The following is a 27,263-nucleotide window of genomic DNA, read 5'->3' as shown; positions in this document are numbered from 1 at the left end:
AAACCCTACAACAACTCAGTATACTCTGAAAACATAATTAAAGTAGTAAATATCAAAAACAGTACTTCATCTACAAAATTGACTATATTTATATATTAAATTTATACAAATTAATATATTACTTAAATTATTATACTAACTTATTGAATACTTTTTGGTATCAATTTACATTATATATATATATATATATATATATATATATATATATATATATATCATATTTATTTATTTAACTTTCTTCCATTTCTTAGCATAAAATCCTTTACAAGCCGGATAAACAATGCTGATTAAACTAAACACATCGTTTGCAAAGTTTCCAACAAGGGCTCCTAAACAAACAGTTATCGGATACTTTTGCCAAGCCCTATCCCAGTCCAAGGGTACTGCAAACGTGCCACACCAGGCTCCTGCAAGAGTCAGGAAGACTCTTTGTCTATGGTACTCGGACATACTAAAACAAATACATCAATGTATTGTAAGTAATGCAAAAAGTAGTTCATATCTTACCCATCGCTGAATATTTGTTTGCCCCCAAAGAGTATATTCAAAGTCCCTTCACATCCAAGCGTGGAAATCATATAAAAAACTCCAAGAATCACCAGCAACAAAGAAAACCACAATGTTTCTTCATGTTTAGTCAAGAAAGGTGCCCCCAGTAACACACACAAGGCACAAAAACTTACATACATCACCAGCAACAAAACAGAAGCAAAAAATAAATCTTTAACCCTGAATCTCCTGGACGTAACCTTCCTGCTGCCTTTGAGTAACTTAAAGTCACGACTGGTATCACCTTGTATATGTTTATAGATAGTTTTTATACTTTCTTGAATGAATATGAAAAAGATTATGGGCCAGGATTTGGAGGACCCTAAAGTATATATATTGTAATCTGAATATTGCAGAATGAAGTACAGGAATGTGTAACATAGTATCGAGAAGGTGGAGTTGAATAAGACTATCTTTTGGGACAACGTGTCCAGTTTTGAAGGTAAGATGAATGAAGTTAACATTGTGCATGTAAAATATATAACAGTACTAGTACTAGATAAATGCCTGGAGCCTTTTTTGCTAACCTAACCTACAAGACAAGAATATCTGATTACATATTTAAATTAAATTTAACTAAAATTTGTTGAATACGTACCTAATACTTATTGTATAATGTATACAATGTCTTGAAAACTTATTACAAGTGCTTTTTAATCACCAAAACACGTACAAATAGTAATCTTGCAAATCCTAACCTACATAACATAAATATCTGATTACACGTATAAATTTCATTTAATGCACACAATTTGTATAATACACATTTAATATTAATTAAATACTATTTAAAACACCTTAAGAATCTATTTTAGTTGCTTTTTAATTCAAAAAACGCTCAAAATGTAAATATTAACCTCTATTGACATTTGACAGCTCGTTTGACAGTTTACGCCATTTTGTATTTTCGTTAAAAACCAGCAAATGTCAATCTGTGAGTCGCGTAATATAAATTATAATAATAACTAGAATAATAATAATTAATCATTATTATTTTTTATTGGTTTAAAAATTTATACAGATTTTAGTATTTTATGCTTAGTATATCATGCATTTATTTATTATATCCCTTGTAACTTTTGAAAGGTTTGTTTAATAGAAAAGAAATATATAGCAAAGTTGTTTAAAATCAAATAATCTATAATTCGTTCTAATATGAAAAGTCTCTACAGCAACTCGGTATACTTTCAAATTGCATTTGAATGTAGATAATGTATGTGGGAGTTGTGGTTGGGCAATTATTTATTATACATAAATCGGAATTCAAACTCGTTTTATTCGCAACATTTATGAAGGAGTGTATATATTTCTTTACGTGGATTTATAGTAGATTTTATCAAAAAATTGATTACAAAGTCGTTTTATTCAAAACTTTTATATAGTACTGTATAAAAGTATTCCCTACGAAATGTTGTAAATTTTATCTAGTTTCACCTATCTAACTGAAAAATGGTTGTTTCATATGAAATTTTTGAGTTATTTGGCAAAAACCAAAAAAAAATGTCCCGAAATTTCTATTTATTGCTAAAGAATGATGAAATATCAAATTCAAAGTCATTTTATTCAAAACTTTTATACCGGATTGTATAAAAGTGTTCCCTAGAAAATATTGTAAATTTTATCTAGTTTCACTCTATCAAACTGATTCGGTAGTATTATTCTTGCCTGAAAGGTTTTCACTTTATTTTAAAACAGTGAAAATAATTTTCATATTCTTGAAACGGCTTCAATTTAATAGTTCATACTTTTATGTTTATTAAGCCAGGTGCTCACGGCGCCAGTATTTCTTGTAACATATTTTCTGTCAAGCTTTTATCGTAGTTTTTTTATTATTTTATTATTATTATTATTTTATCTAATATTTATAAATATAAGATTATCGCATAGATTTATCCTAATACGAATATTTTTTATATTTTCATTTAAATAAAATAGTTTCTTTGTACATGCTCATCTTACGATAAAAGCTGGACATCCATATGAAATTTTTGAGTTATTTGACAAAAACCAAAATTTTGTACCCGGTACAAAGTTTTCGAGATATTTAAAAAATGTAGAAGAACGTCCTGATTCTTTAGTCTTTTTATATTTATTATTTACATCAGTGTATTTATATTTCTTATTTTTTATGCTAAAGAATGAATTTTCTATGCTAAAGAATGAAAAGTCAAATTCAAAGTCGTTTTATTCAAAACTTTTATATCGGACTGTATATACCTGTTTTAATGGAAACGTAGTAAATTTTATCTAGTTTCTGCTAAGTAGATAAATAAAGAGTACCCGGTACAAAGTTTTCAAGAAATTTGAAAAAAATGTAGTAAAACATCCCGATTCTTTAGTGTTTTTATACTTATTATTTACATCAGTGTATTTATATTGTATATATTTTTTATTTTGTATATATTAGAGTGTTTGCATTAGTTAGCATATATATGGTATATATATGTATATATATATATATATATACATATATATATATATATATATATATATATATATATATATGTATATAAAGCGAGAGGTTTTTCTTCAGATGGTGAAATAATATGATAAAATTGTTTCTTGGGCATCCATCCAATAATTAAAAAACAGTTTTATTGAAAAATGTTTTTATTTAGAGAACATACGTTTCGGGTCTTGATTTGACCCATCTTCCGTGCTTATTTGTATAGAGAGCACTATTTATATATAAAATCGTGAAATTATAGTTGTTTTGAAAATTCATGTTGTTACAAATTAAAAAAACCCTTGTAAAAGTTCTTGAAAATGATCAAAATCTTGAATTTGTAACTTCAGTGTAGTATTGGTTCTGAGTGTCCTAGCAAGAAAGTCTTGATATGTAGGCTTGCAAAAAATCTCGAGGAAATATAAGAAAGACTAAAATATAATCCAAGGGCTGAAAAATTGGACAATTTCAACATAAAATAATCAAGATTTTTTGTCTTTCTCAAGACACTGATTTTCAAATATTCTACAAGTTTCAAGACTCAACAAATTTCCTCAAGATTTTTTGCAAGCCTACATATCAAGACTTTCTTGTTAGGACACTCAGAACCATATATATATATATATATATATATATATATATATATATATATATATATATTATGATACAGTTTTGCAGCCACAAGTCGAAAAATAAAACCAGAACGTAAATATAAATCTTTTTAGTACGTTTCGAGCTATTCTGTTAGCTCATCATTCAGCTAAAAAAAAAAACAGAGTAATAAAACAAAGTAACAAAATACAATAAAATATAAATAATAATAATTTATATATATTTTAAGCTAGCTTTATTCTAGCATTAATTTATTAATAAAACACCTTTTACTTCATACAAATACATTTAATAATCCACCAAATTAACACAACGCCGAACTGTTCAACACCCAAGTTACCGCCAGACACCGACTCGCACACAGATACATACTTCTGTTCCGTAAGGGATCAGACACTCTACATATGACACACCATAGAGCACATACACGTCAGGATAGACACTCTTGGCCGTTATATTCAAATGACAGACATACAATATTATAGTTCGGCCAATCCTGACCTCACAGGCGTCCCCGACTGATGAGATCTAATACAACAGTAATCTAAATCTAATATTACAACACAAATCATAAAACCATTACAACATAAATCATAAACCATTACAACATAAATCATATTTCATTCACTTATTGTCTCTACCAACTTTGTCGCCATCACTTATTGTCCTTATACGCCTATTATTTTTATACACTTATTTAATTTTAGTTCTAGCTTATTTCTACGAATCATCTCTAACACCCTACGCAACACTTCAATATTCTCCTCAATTGTTTCTGTGGCCATTAGTAAATCGTTCATGTACACTATAACTTCACAGTTCATCACAAAACAACGAAAAATGTCACTTACATATCTCATAGATACATTCGGGCTATTACAATACCCAAATGGCATACGGTTGTATTCATATTCTCCCTGTGCACACCCCAAGCTAGTGTATTTTCTACTAGTCTCAGCCACCACCACATGAAAGAAAGCGTTCTCCAGATCTAGCTTCGTAAAATACCTCTTAGACTTCGGTGAGTCCAAGCAATCATCTATTCTTGGGCTGGGGTAAGAATCGCGCACCACCCGTTTTTCAGTCTCCAAATATTCCTCTCTTACCAGATCTCCTACTGTCGCGACCACCCCATAGCCATGCATTTCAAATGCAGTCTCTGGCTCCTCCCGTTTTTCAGTCTCCAAATCTTCTGCCGTCGCTATCGCTCCATAGCCATGCATTTCGAATGCAGTATCTGTTTCTTCCGGCTTTTCACTCTCCAAATATTCCTTTTCTACCAGATCTTCTGCTGTCGCTATCACTCCATAGTCATGCATTTCGAATGCAGTCTCTGGTTCCTCCGGTTTTTCACTCTCCAGATATTCCTTTTCTACCAGATCTTCTGCTGTCGCTATCACTCCATAGTCATGCATTTCGAATGCAGTCTCTGGTTCCTCCGGTTTTTCACTCTCCAGGTCTTCTACTTCGTAGTCATTTTCATCTGATATACTTATATTCGCTCCGTCTGTGGTAATCTCACCATCAATCGCCAATATTTCGTTAACTCGAAATGTAGTGCTGTCAGGTGCCACCTGCGCCGTACTCCGGACATTTTTGCAGAATCTCTGCTGATGCTCCTTTGAGCCACAGTCGTAGCACGCCACTCCATCGTTCTTCGGTTTGATGCACCTGGACGCCATATGTCCCACTCCGCCACAATTAAAACACCTCACCGTAGGATATGTGCCTTGTGTTTCCACTCTAGGAAACACTGTTGGCTGTACCCTCGTAGACGGCATCATATTGCATCCGCGTTCCTCCGCTGTCAACTCATTCATTACACCTAGCAGAGTTGCTAAATCCTTAAATTGGCTCATCTTGGCTTGAGCCTGGAGTGGCGGGTTGTCGAAGCCGTCTATCATATAAGCCAGTAGATCGGACTCCATAAAACCCAACCTATTCCCTAGCGCCATCTTCTCCTGAAAGTATGCGCTAAACGGTTCCTGTTTTCGCCACCTCCGAGACTCAAAGCGCTTCATTCTAGTCATCCTGTCTTCTCCATTTTTGAAAAACGCTGTTAGCACCCTCTTCAGCTCGTCGTATGAATATGTCGCATACTCTGCCTTGCTGTCATATAATCGCCTCGCCCGCCCCGACAGCTTCGATGTTATCAGCACCGCCATCTTTTTCTTAGGCACCTCGTATGCATCCCGGACGGTCTCAACCCGTTCAAACCACGCCTCGATGCATTGCTCAGACGACCCGTCGAATATCGGTATCGTCGCCAACCACTCGCTGCTCGAGATGCTATCGTTTTTATTACTGGTTGTCGCCCTAATAAGATTAATCAAGTCCGTCAACGATAGCACTCTTAAGGCTTCGGGCACCAAGCTCTCAGCATCACCACCAGTAGCCATCTCACCAAATCTTATTTTATTTCCGCAATCTCCAGTTTTTAATTACACACATCGCAGCTCCGCGACTCGCCAACGTCAATATTACGCACTACTTTTGATATTTTCTCTCCACTCTGTTCTTATTTTGGTTACCCACGTGCTAACCTCACTTTAGCACAACACACAAACACACAAAACTTACAAAACTTACAAAATAACACCCGCACTTGTACGATAGCGAAGCACACCTTGCTTTCTATCGCACCCCGTAATTATAATCCGCCTGATTAATAACACGGGCACTCCAAAAAAAGATTACTGAAATCGCCTATTTCAATAATCCACACCAATAATGTTCTCTAATAAAATTCTCCACGTTTTGATCCAATCCCACTTCTGAGCTTTAAGCTAGCTTTATTCTAGCATTAATTTATTAATAAAACACCTTTTACTTCATACAAATACATTTAATAATCCACCAAATTAACACAACGCCGAACTGTTCAACACCCAAGTTACCGCCAGACACCGACTCGCACACAGATACATACTTCTGTTCCGTAAGGGATCAGACACTCTACATATGACACACCATAGAGCACATACACGTCAGGATAGACACTCTTGGCCGTTATATTCAAATGACAGACATACAATATTATAATATATAATTTTAATATATATATATATAAACCTATAACTTAATAATCATTTATCCAAACCTTGTTTGAGCATTTATCCAAACCATTCCCACCATTTTCCCACCAGACTCCGCCACCATTCCAATTCAACAAGTTGGATTCCTGTCAGATTCTTGTCAGAATCATTCCATGGTGGAATTAACCTCGAAAATCATTAATATTCATAACTTTCATCGATTATATACATATATAATTATTATTCGTGTACGAACAGAATACAAATGATAAATTCTTTAGTTTCGAGTGTGTGTAAAACAATTTCGGGGAATTGTTTTCTTAAAAATCGAGTCAGAAATTTGTCACAATTTGGTGGAAGGATGGAAGGGTTTTTATTTAGACAGGTAAAGGATATAATATATATATATATATATATATAATTGTTGAGATTTTTTATACTAAACTTTCTCTTCAATATAATACAGAGCAAAAAATGCATTTATAAGGTTGTCAAATATCTCCCTTCCGCCTTTTTGTATTATAAACCAAGAGCAAAAAAGCGGAAGGGAGATATTTGACAACTTAATATTACCATCTGATGCATTTTATGGGTATACCGAGTTGTTGTAGGTTCTTATGATGTTAGGCAATATTGTTGATTATTTTATTCTAAACAAATTTGTCAAATACATGATTTAGTTTATACAAATAGTTTAGAAGATATGAATTATTTATTATGTACGTGTGGTTTGCAGTGCGTATGAACTAATTGACCGAAATAATTGTATTAGTATAATATATTGTTTATTAGGTTTATTAAGTTTATAAGTATACCGAGTTGTTGTAGGTTCTTGTGATGTTAGACAATTCTGTAGATTATTTCATTTTGCATATTTTTTCCTAAAAGATTATTTGAATCGAACAATTACTTTAAGAGTTATGATTTTTTTCTTGAATAATTGCACCCCAGCTAAATTAGTACTCTTATATAATTGTACTCCAGCTAAATTAGTAGTCAATTTCTATTGTTATTAATTTTAGAGTATACCGAGTCGTCCTAGGTCATTATGATATCAGACAATGTTGTTTATTATTTAATTTTGCACAAATTATCCGAAAACACTATTTAGTTCCCATTTATAATTTAAAAATTACAAACTATATGCACCAAATTTTTAAATCATTTCAATTGCGATTTTGTAGTATACCCAGTTGCTGTAGAGTCCCGGGATGTCAGACAATGTTGTTTATTATTGAATTTTAAACAAATTTCCCAAATACCCAAGTTACTTTAAATGAATACTCTAGAAGATATAAATAATTTTATAAATGCACCTTAGGTACAGCGAGAATATATTTAATTTTTTATTGTCTCTGAGTTGTTGTAGAGTCCTACAATGTTAGACAATCTTGTTCATTATTTAATTTTGTGCAAATTTGCCAAAAACACTAGTTAGTTTTTAATAATAGTTTAAAAGTTACAAGTGATTGAATAAATAAATGCGTAAAATTGGCGCTGACTAATCGTGACTTCCTACAAAGTTCTCTTATCACTTCTTCATTAATATTGATAAGGTAATTCTTAGATAATTTAATTATCCATATTGGATTAGTTAATGATAATAATTAAATATATGTATATGTATATATATATATATATATATATATATATATATATTACAGACAATTAGTTATGATAATTAGATAATTAAATATGATATGACATCATATTCATTATCTATTTCATCATTCATAATTTTTTTATCTACTGATTGAAAAAAAAACAAATATTTGTTTTGGTTTTGCTAAATTTATATCTATTTCCTGATAATACTAAATTTAGATACTAGGTGAGATAATTGTAGTATTTGAATTTAGAAAGTATTTTTTTATTTGAAGCCTAAAATTCGGGACATTTTTCTACGTTTTTTTTTTGAATAATTCAAAACTTTGTACTTAGACTCTTTTTTTATTAACTTGGCAGAAACTAGATAAAATTTACTAAATTTCCATGTCAACAGTTATATATACTCTCATATAAAAGTTTTGAATAAAACGACTTTGAATTCAATATTTCCTTCTTTAGCAATAAATAAATAGAAAATTCGGGTCATTTTTTGGTTTTTGTCAAATAACTCAAAAATTTCATATGGAACCACCCCTTTTTAGTTTGATAGGGTGAAACTAGATAAAATTTACAACATTTCCTTGAAAACACTTTTATACATTCCGATATAAAAGTTTTGAATAAAACGACTCTGAATTCGATGATATTTCATTATTTCTTATAAATAAAAAATTCGGGTCATTTTTTTTATTTTTGTCAAATAACTCAAAAATTTCGTATGAAACCACCCCTTTTCAGTTAGACTAGTTTTTTTACGTATTTAAAACATGCCAACAATCGAAAATCATTCACCAATTTGTTTATATTTACAAACCACATACAATCGATTGTTTAAACTAATTATTTACTAATAATAACATTTATAAATCGTTCGATGGTGATACAATCAATTGTTCGAAAAATCTAAACTACGCCACAAAGGCAGTTGTTAACAATTTTATTATTATTATTATTATTGTTATTAATATTGCCATTGTCTTTAAATAAAAAAAATCATCATCGGTATTAGTATTTGTGTCTTAATAAGTTCGAAGACATCTAGAAGGATGTTCAGTGTGATTTTTGCTCTCTTTGCGATTTTATCAGAATTAAAAGTGAACCCAGAAATGGCTCCAGAAGTTTGTGTGAATAACGATTCACCTTACGATAGTGGAAGAGGCATTATCTTTAGACAGGTAAAAGATAAAAGATAATCTATAATATAACTAGTGGTGCATGGCATCGTGCCTTAAGGCAAATTGCTGGAACTTTCCGTACCGTAATGAAATATTCGAGGAATTTTAAACGTTAATAACAAATACTGTAAGGTTAATTATTTTTGCTATCTTGTAATATCTGAGCAAATCAAATGCAAATCATAAATAAATCAATTTATCCCTTAACAATGTAAGGGGGAAAAAAGACTGATTTAAGGACTAAAATAGTTCTGTTATGGTACCAGTTGCAAACTGTCCAAAAACTATGTCTTAACAAATATTATATTCTAATACTTGTACCATTTGCAGGTTAGGATTTAGGCCAGTAACATAACAGAACTATTTTATTACAATTTTGACTTCTATAAATTTGTATATATATTTTTTCTTGCACGATGTCACACATGCCTTGTCGAATGTAAATAATAAATAGTTAAAACATTTATTATTTTTTTGGCAAGAAATTACTCTAAATGCCTAGGTAGTCTAAAGAAGTTTTACTTCAAAATTTTAAGTGGTACCTTTTATGGCATGTGAGGTATCGTTTGAAAGGTCTCGACGAGTAGAAAACGATTTATGTAAAAAACTGATTGTCGCAATCAAAACATTATATACATAAACTAGAATGTTATTATTTAATGATAGTTTATTTATTTGAGGTATAAAACTTTCGTAGCCAATACTAAAATTAACTAAGTCATTTGTCCACAAAATGCAGCCCTTTAATGAATTTTTAGAAAACGAGCTTAAAGAAGTTTTACTTCAAAAAATTTAGATTGTATTTATTATGGCATGTGGGGTATCGTTTGGAAGGTCTCGACGAGTAGAAAACGATTTCTACAAAAAAAACCAAGTTTTATATATAATCACAATTATCGCAAACAATATTAGAATCATCATTTCATTTTGAATTCAATTTCAAATCATAAAATAGTTGCCTAATTTGCACAAAATTAAAAAAGTGCTCCCGTACAGTCACAGTCTAAACGCATTTGCAAATAATTCTGTGCGACATTTTCACTTATACTGTGCCTAGCTCGGCGGCATTTTCACATTTTTCAATAGTTTTCACAAAATTGGAAAAGTGCTCCAGTAAATAAACAGTCTGAACGCACTTGGGTAAACATTTGTACCAGAGTGGCGCTTAGACTGTGCTTAGTCTGGTGAATTTTTTGAATTTTCAATCCAAAATTACAAAAATATTTTATGGAAAATGAAAAAAGATGTAATAATTTTTTATCCTCAAAAGCAATTGTTTTGCCAATTCAAGCAGAAAGTTTTATAAATCATTCAAATCGGACGCTTAGTTCACTCAAAAACTGAACTTTTTGCACATTTAGCTCTGTATCTTCAAAATGGCGAGACCTGTCTTTGCCAAAAACTAATCACCTCTTCTCCCAATCATTACAAATTGAATGTTTTTAGATCATTCAAATCGGATACTCCGTTCTCCCAAAAACTCGATTTCTAATTTGGTTTATTTCTTTTCTAGTTGTTCGATTCCACGAGTAGCACGTACACCTACCTTTTAGCCGATACGGAAACCAGAGAGGCCCTAATAATTGACCCAGTTTTGGAACAGGCCAAAAGGGATAAACAGCTCGTCGAAGAATTGGGACTTACTTTGAAATATGCAAGTGAGTAGCCTGAAAATTAGTTTCGTGATTAGTTTTTAGCAAAGGCAGGTCCAGCGGTTTCGGAGTACAGAGCTAAATGTGCAAAAAATGGCAGTTTTTGAGTGAACTAAGCGTCCGATTTGAATGATCTAAAAAAACTTTCTGCTTGTATTGACAAAACAATTGCTTTTGAAGATAAAAAATTATTACATCTTTTTTTATTTTCCATAAAATATTTTTGTAATTTTGGATTAAAAATTGAAAAAATTGCCCAGGTTAAGTACAGTCTAAGCGCCACTCTGGTACAAATGTTTACCCAAGTGCGTTTAGACTGTTTGGTACTGAAGCACTTTTCCAATTTTGTGAAAAACTATTGAAAAATGTGAAAATGCCATCAAGCTAAGCGCATTATAAGTGAAAATGTCGTACAGAATTATTTGCAAATGCGTTTAGACTGTGACTATGCCGGAGCACTTTTTCAATTTTGTGTAAATTAAGCAACTTTTATTATTTTTTTTGTTGAAATTGAATTCGAAATGAAATGATAATTCTAATATTGTTCGCGATATAATTGTGATAATATATAAAGCTTGGGTTTTTTGTAGAAATCGTTTTTTACTCGTCGAGACCTTTCAAACAATACCCCACATGCCCTAAAAGATACAATCTAAATTTTTTGAAGTAAAACTTCTTTAAGCTCGTTTTCTAAAAATTCATTAAAGGGCTACATTTTGTGGACAAACGATCTAGTTAATTTTAGTATTCGGTACAAAAGTTCTGCACGTACATGTTTTAAACAGTTTTTCAATAAAATTTGACATTCTAATATTGTTTGCGATATAATTATGCTAATACTATCAATAAATAATAACGTTCTAATTTATGTATATAATGTTTTGATTACGACAATCATTTTTTTACATAAATCGTTTTCTACTCGTCGAGACCTTTCAAACGATACCTCACATGCCATAAAAGGTACCACTTAAAATTTTGAAGTAAAACTTCTTTAGACTACCTAGGCATTTAGAGTAATTTCTTGCCAAAAAAATAATAAATGTTTTAACTATTTATTATTTACATTCGACAAGGCATGTGTGACATCGTGCAAGAAAAAAAAAATTATATATACAAATTTATAGAAGTCAAAGTAGTAATAAAATAGTTCTGTTATGTTACTGGCCTAAATCCTAACCTCCAAATGGTACAAGTATAAGAATATAATATTTGTTGAGACATAGTTTTTGGACAGTTTGCAACTGGTACCATAACAGAACTATTTTAGCCCTTAAATTAGTCTTTTTTCCCTCTTACATTGTTAATGTTCTAGAGATAAATTGATTTATTTATGATTTACATTTGATTTGCTCAGATATAACAAGATAATGCAAAAATAATGAAAGTTACAGTATTTGTAATACGACGTTTAAAATTTCTGGAATATTTCATTACGGTACGGGAAGTTCCAGCAATTTGCCTTAAGGCACGATGCCATACACCACTAGTTACTAATGATTCTTATTTCTTCTAGTTAACACTCATGTTCACGCCGATCACATAACTGGAACCGGATTTTTGAAACAGCTTTTACCCGGAACAAAATCCGTGATCAGTGAAGCCAGTGGCGCACAAGCCGATAAATTCCTGAAAGATGGGGACATTTTGCGTGTTGGGTCAATAGATCTTTTGGCAAGGGCCACTCCTGGCCATACAGTTGGATGTATGAGTTATATTTTACATAGGCAGGTGAGAGTTATTCAGTTAAGCAAAAAATGTTCAGTAACCGTTGAAACGTGAAGATATGCAAAAATTTTCATTCTAGATTTTTTTTCAAATACTATAACTCACTTACAGAAAGTTTATCAATTAATGATCAATATGTGTGACATTTTTTAAATAAGATTTGGTCTATCCTTTCCAAAATACCACTTTTTAAAAATAAAATAAATATATAAGAACTGAATGTATAAGAAACTAATGGTGCATGACATCGTGCCTTAAGGCAAATTGCTGGAACTTCCCGTACTGTAATAAAATATTCAAAGTATACTAAAAGTTCTCAAAAAGATTCATATAAATGTAACTTACATTATTCGTATTTTGTACTTAAAATATAAGAGCTTACAAATTGGACGACGACCTTTATAAAAGTTCAAATAATATTTGATCACGAGCTCTGCAACTCATTGGTTTAATTTTTATTAAATCTTTTGTAACTTTTGAACCGTTTGTCCAAAGTAAATAGTTCATTCGGTAAATTTGTTCTAAATTAAAAGCATCTATAAATAATATCATCTAACATACTATTACCTTACATCAATTTTGTATATTTTAATATTGCCAAAATAGACATTGTGACGTTCGTTTAGTTTATTACTATGATATTTGTTTAGTGCTTGTCGAGACCTTTCATTTGATACCACACATGCCTATATTTGATGTCACAAAGTCTTGAACCATTGTTCTGCAACCCATTGGTTTACTCTTTATTATATCTCTTGTAACTTTTGAACCGTTCCTCCAAATTGAATGAAATATTCTGCAAAATTGTGCTAAGTTAAATTATCTAGTGGTGTATGGCATCATACCTTGAGGTAAATTTCTGAAACCTCCCGTACTGTAATAAAATATTTGTGGAATATTATTTTCAAATAGATATTTATTGTGCGAATATTATAGACTAAATATAAGAGCTTATAATTTGGATCAAGAAGTTTATATTTAAACTCATCTCATATTTTTAACGATTATATAAACTGAATTGCAAAGTTAAAATTATTTATTTGAAGTATATAAGTGAGCTTTAACACAAATTAATCAACACGCCTTTTTATCAATAAAAATCAAATATTTTTCGAATAATACAAATCGGTTGACCCGTGCTATACAAAAAATTATATTGATAAAATAAAAAAACACCTCCATTTTTTCTAAGGTATCCCAAAATATTCAAACACCTTCTCAATTTAATTCTCGTGTTTGATTTTTGTGCAAGTACTATAACTTACTCTAAAGGAAGTTTATTAATTAATATTACAATATGTGTAATATTTTTTAATAAGGTTTTCTCTACCATTACGAAAATACCACTTTATGAAAAATAAATAAAATTTTATTTAAATTGCATAGCGTGCTACACGCTTTAGCCTAAGGCCGTATCGACACTTGACCTTTTGTATATGACGGTTGATTATGACTTTATATGGCGCCGGTAGAGTGTGATATCGGCTTTAGCGCTGTAAGCCTGTTCCACACTTGATGTTAATTAATTCAAAAAATACGACATTTTTTAAGTAAAATTGAATAACAAAAAATAGAAAATGGTTCCACTTAAAAACGAAAATATAATATTTTAGGCATTTTATGATTTATATTCGTTTTGATTATTTAATTAAATGTTAATTTATTTATTTTATTTCTTTAATCAATTAATAAGTAGTTCATTTATTTATTTATATTATATATATATATATATATATATATATATATATATATATATAATTCATTTATTCATTAGATAAATTATTTTTTTATTTACTAATTCGTTTATAATACATTTTAATTCGTTCTATTCAATTCATTTCCCTATTGATCAATGTAGATATTTATATAGAATATAATTTATATATTTATTTATTACCATTCAAAACTTTTATATCGGAGTGTATAAAAGTGTTTCCTAGAAAATGTAGTATATTTTATCTAATTTCACCCTATCTAACTGAAAAGGGATGGTTTCATATGAAATTTTTGAGTTATTTGACAAAAATCAAAAAAATTATACAGCATTAATAAAAAATAATTTATTCACACTTTGACAGATTCATTTAGTGCATGTAATCAATGCATTTAGTTTATGCTAAAGGATAATAATTTAAACTAGTGGTGTATGGCATTGTGCCTTATGTTATTTAACATTTTATGATAATTAATTTTATTTTTAGGCAATGGTTTTCACTGGAGATGCCCTTTTAGTACGTGGTTGTGGAAGAACAGATTTTCAAGGAGGTGATTCGAGGGCTCTCTATAGAAATGTACACGAGGTATTTGTTAAAAAATCTTAGATTTATTTGTTATATCTCTTGTAACTTTTAAACTATTGATCTAATACTAATGAAACATTCGGCAAATTTCTTTAAAAATAAATTATCTACAACTTTGTCTAACAACATGAGACTCTACAACAACTCGGTATACTTTAAAACCAATATTGGACATTAAAACTATACGCATCATCATTATTTTATTAATAAAGTGCATTGCTTCAGTAAATTTATCATAACTTGAAAACTATTCGATCAAATTGAATAAAATATTTGGCAAACTTGTTTAAAATTAAATTATCTACAATATTGTCTAACAACATAACACTCTACAACAACTCGGTATACTTATTATTACTATTTCAGGTGATTTTGTCTTTGCCAGAACACTATCTTTTGTATCCTGCTCATGACTACAAAGGTAACACCGTAACGTCTGTCGGCGAAGAAAAACGACATAACCCGAGGATGACAAAAACCGAAGACGAATTCGTAGAATTGATGGCCAATTTGAATTTGGCCTATCCTAAAATGATAGGTGAGTGAATAAAAAAAAATAAAAAAAATCATATATATAGTTAGTAGTTCTCTTGAACGATATTGTGTGGCGCTAGTAGTCGTAGTAAGGTGTAGAACCTATGAGAGGTTCATGTACCGGATAAATTTGGTTTATGTATATGATGAATGAGCTTGCACTCATTTATACCTTACTCAAATATAAATAGAAAAAATCAGCTTAGGAAATTTATGCAATTTATTTATTATAAATTTAATATATACGTTTAAACGAAAATGATCTGATATATAAATGACGTCACATATACATATATATATATATATATATTATATATATTCACACACATATATATATATATATATATATATATATATATATCCCTTTCGTGTCGGTTTTATTCAAATTTGTTTGCAGAAATGGAATAAATCTAACTCCTTGACATTTTCATTGCCCGGTAATAACATTTTTACGATTTTCTACTTATTTCCCAGAAATATACTGCAAAATGTCTACCTAAGAAAATACTAGTCATAAATAAAAGTGCTGGAAAAACTAGAACACTGAGGGTTTTATAAAAACAAGTATTATTATATATTTTATCAAAATAGTAGCGATTGTTGGAGTTAATTGTAAATTACTCGAAATTTTGTTAGGGCACTTATTTTTTTCTAATTTCATTTTCAAAGTATATATATTAACAAATAACATACCAAAATTCCAATAGTTTATTTTATATGGTACGTCCTGAAGAGCTCGTCAAAATTTACAAATGCAAAATAACAATTATGCTTTGAAGCACCAATATTGTTACTAATTAATTACTCGAAATTTTGTTAGGAAACTTTTTTTTTTATTTTTATTTCCAAAGTATATATATTAAAAAATAACATACCAAAATTTTGTTTATTTTGTATGGTACGTTCTGAAGAGCTTTTTAAAATTTACAATTGCAAAATAACAATTGGTTATGCCTTGAAGCACCAAAATTTTTACTGGTTAATTACTCGAAATTTTGTTAGAAAACTTATTTTTTTTAATTTTATTTTCAAAGTATATATATTAAAAAATAATATACTGAAATTCTAATTATTTAGTGTACGCGGTACGTCCTGTAGAGCTCATCAAAATTAACAATTGCAAAATAACAATTAATTATGCTTTGAAGCACCAATATTGTTACTGGTTAATTACTCGAAATTTTGTTAGGAAACATATTTTTTTTTTAATTTTATTTTCAGAGTATATATATTAATATATATATATATATATATATATATATACCGACTGTAGTGTAAAAAACATAATAATTTTTAACTAATTGGTAAATCAGTATAGGTTATTAAAAAAATTAAACTTTTGAATTTTAGCCATGGGTACAGGACAATGCCTCTCGGGTTATCTAGTATAAATATATATATATATATATATATATATATATATAAATGTACATATGTAATTTATTCAAATACATGTTTTCGGAAAGAAATAAAATCATAAATGCTCTGCAAATAGCATAAATATCCAACAAAAACGATCGATATACAATTCCATAGATAGACATAGGCTTTTAGTTTCGTCCTTGTAATATAAATATATCTGTACAAAAGGAAAACCTTTCTTATCAATAAAAGACATGCTTAAAAAAATTCTATAAAAATAATACAGATAAATTCAAATTTCATCTCCCATATATTCCTGGTATTAGACTTATTTTGCAAAAGTACATTTATTCGTTAGAAAATATATATCTTTTGAACGGTTCAAGATATATTAATTATGTATTTGGCGAATTTATTCCAAATTAAATCATCTTCAACATTGTCTGACATCAAAATGCTCTACAACAACTCGGTGTACTTTAAAATAGCGTTTGAAAACTTGCAAACAAACTTAAGAATGTGAAAGACCTAATTGTGAGTGTAACTAATTAGGTAAAGGTGCTTTTAGTTATTCGATAATTTTTATCTTCAAAACTAAAAGTGCAAACTAAACACTATATTTGGCAAATTTGTTCAAAATTAAATAATCTTCAATATTGTCTAACAACAAAATGTCCTACATCAACCCGGTATACTCATAAAAAATAAATTTTACCTTAATTTTCTTTTTAAATAATAAATTTTCTTTACTAATCTAACGTAGTGTAAATAACGAGTTAACTCAGTCGTTTTCCACAAAGGAAAAACCTCGTACACGAGCTGGAAAAACCTTTATTTTTCTCTATAAACCCATTCCCATACACTCTCGAACCCATTTCAACCCATTCCACCTATTTCCAACCCACTGATGTTATTATATATTTATATTAAAAGCCAATAACGTCGGCGGTGAAATGTTCTAGAAAGTTCTAGAAAAACAGAATATAAGCCCTTAAAATTGTTAGAAAATTATTATACAAGTATAAGGGATGATTTGTACAAGTTGTTGGATTTACTCGTGCACTGAAGACTTATTAAGGAATTTAAAAGAAAAGGAATTGAAGGAGTGAAAATTTCTTTTTGTTCTGGAGCGTTTTATGGATATACCGCGTTATTTTAGGATCATCTGATGTTAGACAATGTTGTAGATAATTTAATTTCACACATTTTTTTTAAAAACATCATTCAAGTTACTCAAATGGTTTAGAAGTTATGGCAAATATACTAAAACAATGCGTGAGACCTAAAACAAAACGAGTTGGTATTCTTTAAAATTATTTTTAAAGTATACCTAGTTGCTGTAGGGCGTTATAATATTAGACAATATTATAGATTATTGAATTTTAAACAAATTTGCCGTATATTTTATCAGAATTGGACGAACTGTTTAGAAGTTACAAGAGATATAGTAACTAAATGCATATTTGTAGTTGGGAGCAATTAACCAACCCTTCAAAGCACAATTAATTGTTATTATGCATTTGTTAATTTTGACAAGCTCTTCAGGACGTACCATACAAAATATATAATTAGAATTTTGGTATTATTTTTTAATATATATACTTTGAAAATAAAATTTAAAAAAAATAAGTTTCTTAACAAAATTTTGAGTAATTAACCAGTAACAATGTTGGTGCTTCAAAGCATAATTAATTGTTATTATGCTATTGTAAATTTAAGAAGCTCTTCAGGACGTGCCATACAAAATAAACAATCAGAATTTTGGTATGTTATATTCTAATATATATACTTTGAAATAAAATTTAAAAAAAATATGTTCCTTAACAAAATTTCGAGTAATTAACTAATATTAATGTGGGTGCTTCAAAGCATAATTAATTCTTATACTGCATTTGTTAATTTTGACGAACTCTTCAGGACGTACCATACAAAATAAACAATCAAAATTTTGTTATGTTATTTTTTAATATATATACTTTGAGAATAAAATTTAAAAAAAAATAAGTTCTCTAACAAAATTCCGAGTAATTAGCCAGTAACAATGTTGGTGCTTAAAAGCATAATTAATTATTTTGCAATTGTAAATTTTAAAAAGCTCTTCAGGACGTATCATACTACATAAACAATTAGAATTTTGCTATGTTACTTTTTAATATATATACTTTGAAAATAAAATTACAAAAAAAAAAGTTTCTTAACAAAATTTCGAGTAATTAACCAGTAACAATGTTGGTGCTTCAAAGCATAATTAATTCTTATTTTGCAATTGTAAATTTTGACAAGCTCTTCAGGACGTACCATACAAAATAAATAATTAGAATTTTGGTATGTTATTCTTTAATATATATATACTTTGGAAATAAAATTTAAAAAAATAAGTTCTCTAACAAAATTTCGAGTAATTAACCAGTAATGATGTTGGTGCTTCAAAACCTAATTAAATGTTATTTTGCATTTGCTAATTTTAATGAGCTCTACAGGACGTACCACGTACAATAAACAACTAGAATTTTGGTATGTTATTCTTTAATATATATACTTTGAAAATAAAATTAAAAAAAATAAGTTTCCTAACAAAATTTCGGGTAATTAACCAATATTAATGGTGGTGCTTCAAAGCATAATTCATTGTTATTTTGCATTTGTTAATTTTGATGAGCTCTTCCGGACGTATAAATTTGTTCGATCATTTTATTTAAAGCAGATATACATTTAAGATCACCCATATGGATATATGTACATTTCGGTATAGACTTTAGCCTGAAAAACTTAATAATTTTTATCTAATTGGTAAATATCAGTATAGGTTATTAAAATAATGAAACTTTTGAATTGTAGTCATGGGTACAGGACAACGTCTATCGGGTTATCTAGTATATATATGTATATATATATATATATATATATATATATATATAAAATATCTGAAAAGCAATACGTTTCCACAAAAAAGTAATATCTCGCTGCGTAATGGAAATTGGTAATTTTATCACAGCTTTATAAATCCATATTATATATATATATATATATATATATAATTTTTTCCAATTCGACTCGTTGTCAAGTCGTATTGATTACGCTTTACTTTACTATCTAACCGTCGTATAGTATCGTACGGTGGCGCTATCGGTAGTTAGAGGGAAATATAGAGAACGCCACAACACTCCCCCCGACAAACCGTTCGAAAAGAAGTCGATAAACCAGATTACACTGATACATCACAACCGGAAAAGTCGGGCAAGGAGATTGAGAGAGGCTGGAGGAAAAGATGTGACTTATGTATGATCCTTACGCGCACTCTTTTTTATATAAAAGTACCCAAGACCTATTATAATACGTTAAAAGACTTAAATCTAATTATTACCTATCTAATCATACCGTACGATACCCAAGATCATTAGTATTATATATAAATCTACTACCGCTTCATCATTATTTGCTATTAACTTATTATATATAAGATATACCCTACATATCTTTTTACCCCTTACAAACCTTACATTCTACCATCTACACGCTATATTTTACGCTTATCTATTATCTATTGTATCTATACCGTATACTCTATTGTCTATCGCCCACACCGGGAATCGAACCCAGGACCACCGCGTGGCAGTCCACAGCCTTAACCACTACTCTATTGGGTCCCCCACAAATAATATATTAAGAGAAGCATTGTTCTTTCCGCTTTACCTATTAATTAATTAATTAATACTAATACTAAGGTGACGCGACGACACGCGGAAAAAGACGTCAAATCGTACCGCCACGGTGGTGTAGTGGTTAAGGTCGCTGCCTTCCACGCAGAGGGCTCGGGTTCGATTCCCGGTAGGGTTCGAAAAAATTAGCGTTTAAGAAACATTATAGGCGTAAGATACGGAATAATATTGGGTGGATTATGAATATAGGGTAGTAGGCGTATTAGGCGTATTAGGCGTATTAGGCGTATTAGGCGTACTATATAAGTTAGTTAAAAGCGTACAACATAGAATTCAAGGTTTAGGCATACGTGAGTATGGTATAGGTATCTTATAAGAAATACATGTTATATGATAATCGTTAGCAGAATTTTGATACGGGTACTGTATAAAATGCATTTTATCCTTATAAACAACTCTTCAAATATTATTTTATTCATGGCAAATAAAAGAAGTACGTGACATACCTCAATATTTAATTTTTGCAGCCACGAGTACAAGTTTTGCAGTTTAATAAATAATTTAAATTCAAAATAGGTATTGTTGGACTAAGAAAACAAAAACAAATGCTTAAAAATACAATTTATATTTTTTACCAATATACATGTGCAGGGTGTCCCAGAACTCAACCAATATGTTCGTCTTTATGTCTGTTCGTCAGGTTTTTTTGGTAAATTTATGTAATAAACATTATAAGAACCATGTAAATTTTTAATGCTATTATAAATATTTAATTAATTCATCATTATATAAATGTGTGTGATGGTCGACACTAATAAATGTGTGCATCACGAGTGTTACCATATCACTAATGGACAATATTCAAAATTGTTTCAGGATGTATTTCTTTTTACTTAAATGCCATTTTGTACTGTAGCAAATAAGTTTTACTTCAATCGCGTGTAAACTTTACTTTTTTATAAAATTTTTCTCCTTTCCCTGAACCTCCTTGTAGGTCCTTCGTCTTCCTTATCGCGCAATCCTTTAACGCGCCTTCGAGAATACTGATGTGTTTAAAATAGGCACCGAGGGTGCACCCCAGGAGCACCCCAAGACAACCCCAGGAATACCCCAGGAGCACCCTAGGACAACCCTAAGAGCACCCCATACTACCCAAAGATGTCTTATATTTTTCCTTTCGTTCTAAATCTAACCAGGCCTTATAGAATCGTAGATTAGTCCTAAAAGGATAAAAAAAAATTGGAAGTTTATTGATTTATTGGCTATAATTTTATTTTATTAATAAATTTATTATTATTATCAAGACTAGTTTGCATAAATATAATATTTATTACTATTACAATTTATTTATATATATATATATATAAATAAATAAATAAACTAGCAAACCCGACGAACTCCGTTTCGCCACCAGATGGTTTCTTGAGAAAGATGAAGAAATGTTTTGTTTGTTTTATATTTGAAAATTTGATTTTATTATACAACAGTAATGAATTTATTTCGATTACAAAAATGAAGTGTTTTTTAGCTGAACTTCTCTAAGTAAATGAAAGTGAATCCGCCAATTATACGTTTTATTGAAGTGCTCTTTGGTAAACCACATTTTTTGTTTTCTGGTCTGACGTTAACACAAACAAAGCGGATGGTTTTTCAACTCGTGAACAGGCAACGTATAACTGCCCATGTGAAAAACCATGATTTTCTAAATAATCTATTTGAAATTTATCCCGCAAACACTAAGCGATTGGCCTTGCGACTTGTTATTGCGAACGCAAGGCGAACTGACGGAAGACCAGTCGGAATCATTGGTGTGTCACCAAATCGCCAGCAATTTTTTATTGAATGGTGAAATTCAGTGCGTGTACATAATTATTGTTTGCGGCAAGAATTGCTTGTTGACTTAACCAAGCATAATTCTGATAATTCTCACTAATGTCATTACTCGAATTTTTAATTACGGTGCGTGAAGTTTCAGCAATTTGCATTAGGGCACGATGCCATGCACCACTAATTTTCTTAGCTATAAACCTTGCGGAGCCCGAGACCTTTCCAACGAATGCAAAATCGGTTCGTGCGTTCTGGAGTTATTTCGCCAGGAAAGAAAACCCGGCCTATTTTTATATATATAGATAAGATAAGAGTGCGAAAGGATAAAATTTACATGAAAATAATATCCGTAATATGATGATTTAATATAAAATAGAAGCAAATAATAATAAAAATAAAATTAATAAATAATATAAATAAAATTGCTGAATTATAAAATAATACTAGAAAAACAATAAAATATAACAAAGTAACAACAGAAATAATAAGATATAATAATAATAATAATAATAATAATAATTTTAGCGTTTACAATTGGCTATTTATGAGATCATTGGGAATTTTTCGTATACGACTTTTGTATAAATTTTTATTATTGAATTTTTATTTATTTTATAAAATTTCTGAGTAATAAAATAATACTAGAAAAACAATAAGATATAACAAAATAACAACAGAAATAATAAAATAATAATAATAATAATAATAATATTAATTTTAGCGTTTACAAATGGCTGTTTATGAGATCATTGAGAATTTTTCGTATAAGACTTTCGTATAAATTTTTATTATTGAATTTTTATTTATTTTATAAAATTTCTGAGTAATAAAATAATACTAGAAAAACAATAAGATATAACAAAATAACAACAGAAATAATAAAATAATAATAATAATAATAATAATATTAATTTTAGCGTTTACAAATGGCTATTTATGAGATCATTGAGAATTTTTCGTATAAGACTTTCGTATAAATTTTTATTATTGAATTTTTATTTATTTGTATTTATTTTTATTATTGTTTTTTTTTAGATAAAGCAGTGCCTGCTAATAAAGTTTGTGGTTTGCAAGACATTCCTGAAAATTAAAGAAGTGCCTTTGATCAAAAAAGAAATGTGAGTAATTATTATTATTATTAAATAGTAATTTCATATATATATATATATATATATATATATATATATATATATATAAGTATAAGTTGTTGGGAAACATTTTTCATTTATTTTAAATCTAAATGTTATAACAATACATATAAAAGTGATATATTAATATAGCTTAAGTAAGCAAAGTAATTAATAATAATATAACTAAAAGTAATAACAATATATAAATAATAATTAATAGTATCATTTTTTGCGATTAAAATAAATTATTAATCTTATGCAAAATTATTAATATTATAAAAAATAAATTACTAATAATAAATTTGTTTTAATTTGTTCCAATTGTTTTTGGACTTAATGCTCTGAAACTTAGACTTATATTCGAATATTGAAGTTTACCGAATTTTTTAAATATAATTTTGTTCTGAACGTTATCAATCAATATATACAGATTTGTAGTAAATTTTATTAGCTTCCTAATGATATATAACAATATATACGTACTTTGACAAAATTTAAAAATATAAACCAAAACCTCAACCATACCATACATCTAATTTTCCGAAAATACACGTTTTTAACCCTCCTTCCTCTATTTATTTCCCCTGTGTATGTATGTATGTTCGTATACATATTTTTATGATATACTAGATAATCGTTTCCATTTAAAAATATCATTGAGGACCTTTTAAGGTCGATGTAATAAAGTTGATTTGTCAAGGTAGTTCGCTCGGCCTTTGCTAAGGTCGCCAGATTTTATGCCCGGCGACGTAGAAGGGCCAGGGTTGTCCCTAAACCTACAGAAAATAGGGAAAAATAGGGTGAAAATAGATTTGTAAAGGTACAAGGAAATTTTTCTTAAAATAATCGATGAGATTTTTTTTGCCTAAATAGGTAGACTTGATCGTTAAATCATTAAAACGATTCATGTTCAATTTTCAAATTCAACTATTTTTTTCAATACAATTTTGTTCTAAATGTTATTAACTAATATATACAAATTTGTAGTAAATTTTATCAGCTTTTGAGGTTTAGGTTTATATTGTTAAATTTTGTCAAAGTACATACATATTGTTATATATCATTAGAAAGCAAATAAAATTTACTACAAACGTGTATATATTAATTACTAACATTTGGAACAAAATTGTGTCAAAAAAAATTCGTGAAATTTTGATAACTATATTTTGTGAACCGAGTTTCAAGTTTAGTAGGTTACATTTTTCTGTTTTTGGCTTTATATATAATATATAAATTTATATAATAATATATAAATATATTGTCAAAATTTAATGGATTACACCCCTGTTTTTATATATCATTAAAAAGGTAATAAAATTTACTATAAATCTGTATATATTATTAAATAACATTTAGAACAAAATTATATTTTAAAAAAAATGACAAACTTCAAAATTTTAAAATCATCTTATAGTTTTTCATCACTTTAATTTCGAGGTTACATTTTTTTATCTTTTGCATTATTGTGTTAAAATTCATTAAAACACATGTACGTTTTTGTATATCGTTATAAAACTAATATAATAATATAATAATATATATTTATATGACGTTATAAAACTAATAAAATTTACTATAAATCTGTATATATTAATTAATAACGTTTAGAACAAAATTATATTTAAAAAAAAAATGATAAACTTCAAAATTTGAAAATCATCTTATAGATTTTTCATGACATTAATAATAATATTTTGTTTGAACAAAATTTATGAATATAATATTAAACATAAACTAGAAGAAACAAATAATTATTTGATAAAATTAGTTAATACATAAATATTTATAAATTAAATAAATGAAGTATTTGCTAATTGCTAAACATGATTATTATATCAATTTATTAATTAGAGCATAAATTATATTAAAAAATATATTTGTTACTCAATAAATTAATTAGTCTAAGTCTATTAGAAATTGAAGTGTCCAAATTACAAATTATTATAATAATAATAAGTATTTAATAACTTAAATACGCTCATCAACTAAATAAAAGAAGAAATTTATGTTAATAACTGTATTTATTGCTATTTTAAATTAATGTGTGTAAAATTTTATGAAAAAAAAATGATAATATCAATTTAAATAACGAAAATACCACTTTTTACAAATAAAATAAAATTTTATTTAAATTGCATAGTGTGTTACAAGCTTTAGCCTAAGGCCGTATCAACACTTGACATTTTGTATGTGGCGTTTGATTATGACTTTACATGGCGCCGGTAGAGTTTGATGGCGGCTTTAGCACTGTAAAGCTTGTTTTACACTTGATGTTTTATAAAAAAAATATTACTTCTTAAAAAAAAAATTAAAATTAAATTAAAGTTAAATAAAGAAAGTATTCAACAAATATTATAGGAATAATGAGAAATTATCATACTTAACTTAAAAATACTACTTTTTAAAAAAAAATTAAAATTAAAATAAAGTTAAATAAAGAAAGTATTTAATAAATATTATAGGAATAATGGAAAATTATCCCACTTAACGAATAATTTTTTTGTGCTTTACTAATTAACTCATTTTTTATTTATTACCAAATAAACCTTAATTATGTCTTAATTTATGAATTAATTAAATAAAAATATTTATATTTATTTATTTAGGAGTAAATAATTGTATAAATTGATTTACTAATTTTTTAGTAGTTTTTTTAACAAATTAAATATTTTTTGATTAAATAATTTATTAATATAAAAAACACAGTACAAAAATAATAAATATATATATCTTATATATAAAATTCTTCGGTAACAATGTAAGTTTCATTAATCTTCCTAAACTATAATTCGGATTTTCATGAATCTTCCTGAAATTTGTTCGGGAAATTTTCTAGAACGTTTTGATTCATAGAAATATAGTTAGATTGTAGAAATAAATAGAAAAAATTACAAAAAACCGCTTATCATTGTTCGCCCTTGAAAATATTTGAAGCTTAATTTGACATTAAAACAATTGAAGACTGTCATTTGCCAAACATTTCTATTCACTTATAGGCTAAGGCAATATTAAAATATAATAAATTCATGATTATGAATAAGGAAAATGTAATGTCTACATTATTAATGCCGAAAAGCAGCTGAGATGTGCCAAAAATTAAATTAATATAAGATGCAAATAATATAACATGAGTCTGACAGTCTGCGCATGCGACTGACGCGCACGGCGAATCGTGTTCTCAACGTGCGCGTGGTATGCTTTTGCTTGCAATAATTTTGTTTACGCACTTTGCGAACAATTTCGCCGTACGAATTCGTGCAAATATTCAATTTGCAGTCGTTTTGCCTTACTATACTAAGTCACAATACAAAAAAAATTATTTACAAGTTTCATTGTGTCAAAAATTCATATGTTTGTCATTGGATACGGAATATTTGCACAATGGAGCGCTTTCGGTCTGAACTTTTTTTACTGTTTTCCATTTCGTTTGGAATTTTGGAACTAGGTTCATCTTACTCTTCAGAAGTGAAAACAATTTATTAAAGTAATTTTTTTTTTTTTCAAAATAACGTTGGGTATCGATAAAAGAACTAATTATAAGAGAAAAATGTTTAATAATGTTTTTCAGAAAAGTAAATACTTTTCAAGTTACTGGATACTGAAAATTTGTTTCTTTTTTGCGTTTTTCATCATTTTTTGCTAATAT

The 27,263-nt window shown here is 28.6% G+C and overlaps 4 protein-coding genes across 6 annotated transcripts in view; 2 read left to right on the top strand and 2 right to left on the bottom strand.

Annotated features, from left to right (window-relative positions):
- The window catches only part of LOC113389184 (lambda-crystallin homolog), a 229,386-nt gene extending 229,022 nt beyond the window's left edge, over positions 1-364 (top strand). For both annotated transcript variants that reach the window (XM_026626240.1, XM_026626241.1), the window contains one exon: positions 252-364. The gene's annotated coding sequence lies outside the window, so the exon portion shown is untranslated. The remainder of the gene's footprint in view (positions 1-251) is intronic.
- LOC113389817 (glycosylphosphatidylinositol anchor biosynthesis protein 11-like) lies at positions 226-1,039 on the bottom strand. The gene is made up of 2 exons (XM_026626823.1): positions 508-1,039; positions 226-451 (listed from the first exon to the last, which is right to left on the bottom strand). Exons 1-2 carry the CDS (start codon positions 1,011-1,013, stop codon positions 226-228), a joined length of 732 nt encoding a protein of 243 aa, XP_026482608.1. The 5' UTR covers positions 1,014-1,039.
- Positions 1,040-4,086: 3,047 nt separating this feature from the next.
- On the bottom strand, positions 4,087-6,006 carry LOC113389816. Its single transcript, XM_026626822.1, has 2 exons — positions 4,299-6,006; positions 4,087-4,157 (listed from the first exon to the last, which is right to left on the bottom strand). The coding sequence occupies exons 1-2, from the start codon at positions 6,004-6,006 to the stop codon at positions 4,087-4,089; spliced, it is 1,779 nt and encodes a 592-aa protein (XP_026482607.1).
- An 812-nt stretch (positions 6,007-6,818) lies between these two features.
- LOC113389182 (persulfide dioxygenase ETHE1 homolog, mitochondrial-like) lies at positions 6,819-23,601 on the top strand. Of its 2 annotated transcripts, none has more exons than XM_026626236.1 (6): positions 6,819-7,027; positions 10,939-11,083; positions 12,594-12,808; positions 15,007-15,105; positions 15,472-15,643; positions 23,523-23,601. In XM_026626236.1, exons 1-6 carry the CDS (start codon positions 6,908-6,910, stop codon positions 23,576-23,578), a joined length of 807 nt encoding a protein of 268 aa, XP_026482021.1. In that variant the 5' UTR covers positions 6,819-6,907; the 3' UTR covers positions 23,579-23,601. The 2 variants fall into 2 exon arrangements, with proteins under 2 accessions (XP_026482021.1, XP_026482022.1); XM_026626237.1 differs by lacking the exon at positions 6,819-7,027 and adding an exon at positions 9,333-9,425.
- Positions 23,602-27,263: the final 3,662 nt, after the last annotated feature.

Source organism: Ctenocephalides felis, unplaced genomic scaffold (assembly GCF_003426905.1).
Source record: "Ctenocephalides felis isolate EL2017-DRISC unplaced genomic scaffold, ASM342690v1 CF-g0.4_SCAFFOLD_03573, whole genome shotgun sequence".
NCBI lineage: Eukaryota > Metazoa > Arthropoda > Insecta > Siphonaptera > Pulicidae > Ctenocephalides > Ctenocephalides felis.
The sequence above is the reverse complement of the archived record's forward strand: the minus strand, read 5'-3'. Positions and strand labels throughout refer to the sequence as shown.

What these genes read in the sequence shown, in the direction of transcription:
- LOC113389817 (XM_026626823.1), bottom strand. Translation starts at nt 1,013, where the DNA reads ATGTTAACTTCATTCATCTTACCTTCAAAACTGGACACGTTGTCCCAA. An exon ending in AAACAAATATTCAGCGATGG is followed by an intron (nt 452 to 507) that starts GTAAGATATGAA and finishes TATTTGTTTTAG; the next exon opens with TATGTCCGAGTACCATAGAC.
- LOC113389816 (XM_026626822.1), bottom strand. Translation starts at nt 6,006, where the DNA reads ATGGCTACTGGTGGTGATGCTGAGAGCTTGGTGCCCGAAGCCTTAAGA. An exon ending in AGAACTAAAATTAAATAAGT is followed by an intron (nt 4,158 to 4,298) that starts GTATAAAAATAA and finishes TTGTAATATTAG; the next exon opens with ATTTAGATTACTGTTGTATT.
- LOC113389182 (XM_026626236.1), top strand. Translation starts at nt 6,908, where the DNA reads ATGATAAATTCTTTAGTTTCGAGTGTGTGTAAAACAATTTCGGGGAAT. An exon ending in GTTATATTTTACATAGGCAG is followed by an intron (nt 12,809 to 15,006) that starts GTGAGAGTTATT and finishes TTTTATTTTTAG; the next exon opens with GCAATGGTTTTCACTGGAGA. An exon ending in TCTATAGAAATGTACACGAG is followed by an intron (nt 15,106 to 15,471) that starts GTATTTGTTAAA and finishes TTACTATTTCAG; the next exon opens with GTGATTTTGTCTTTGCCAGA.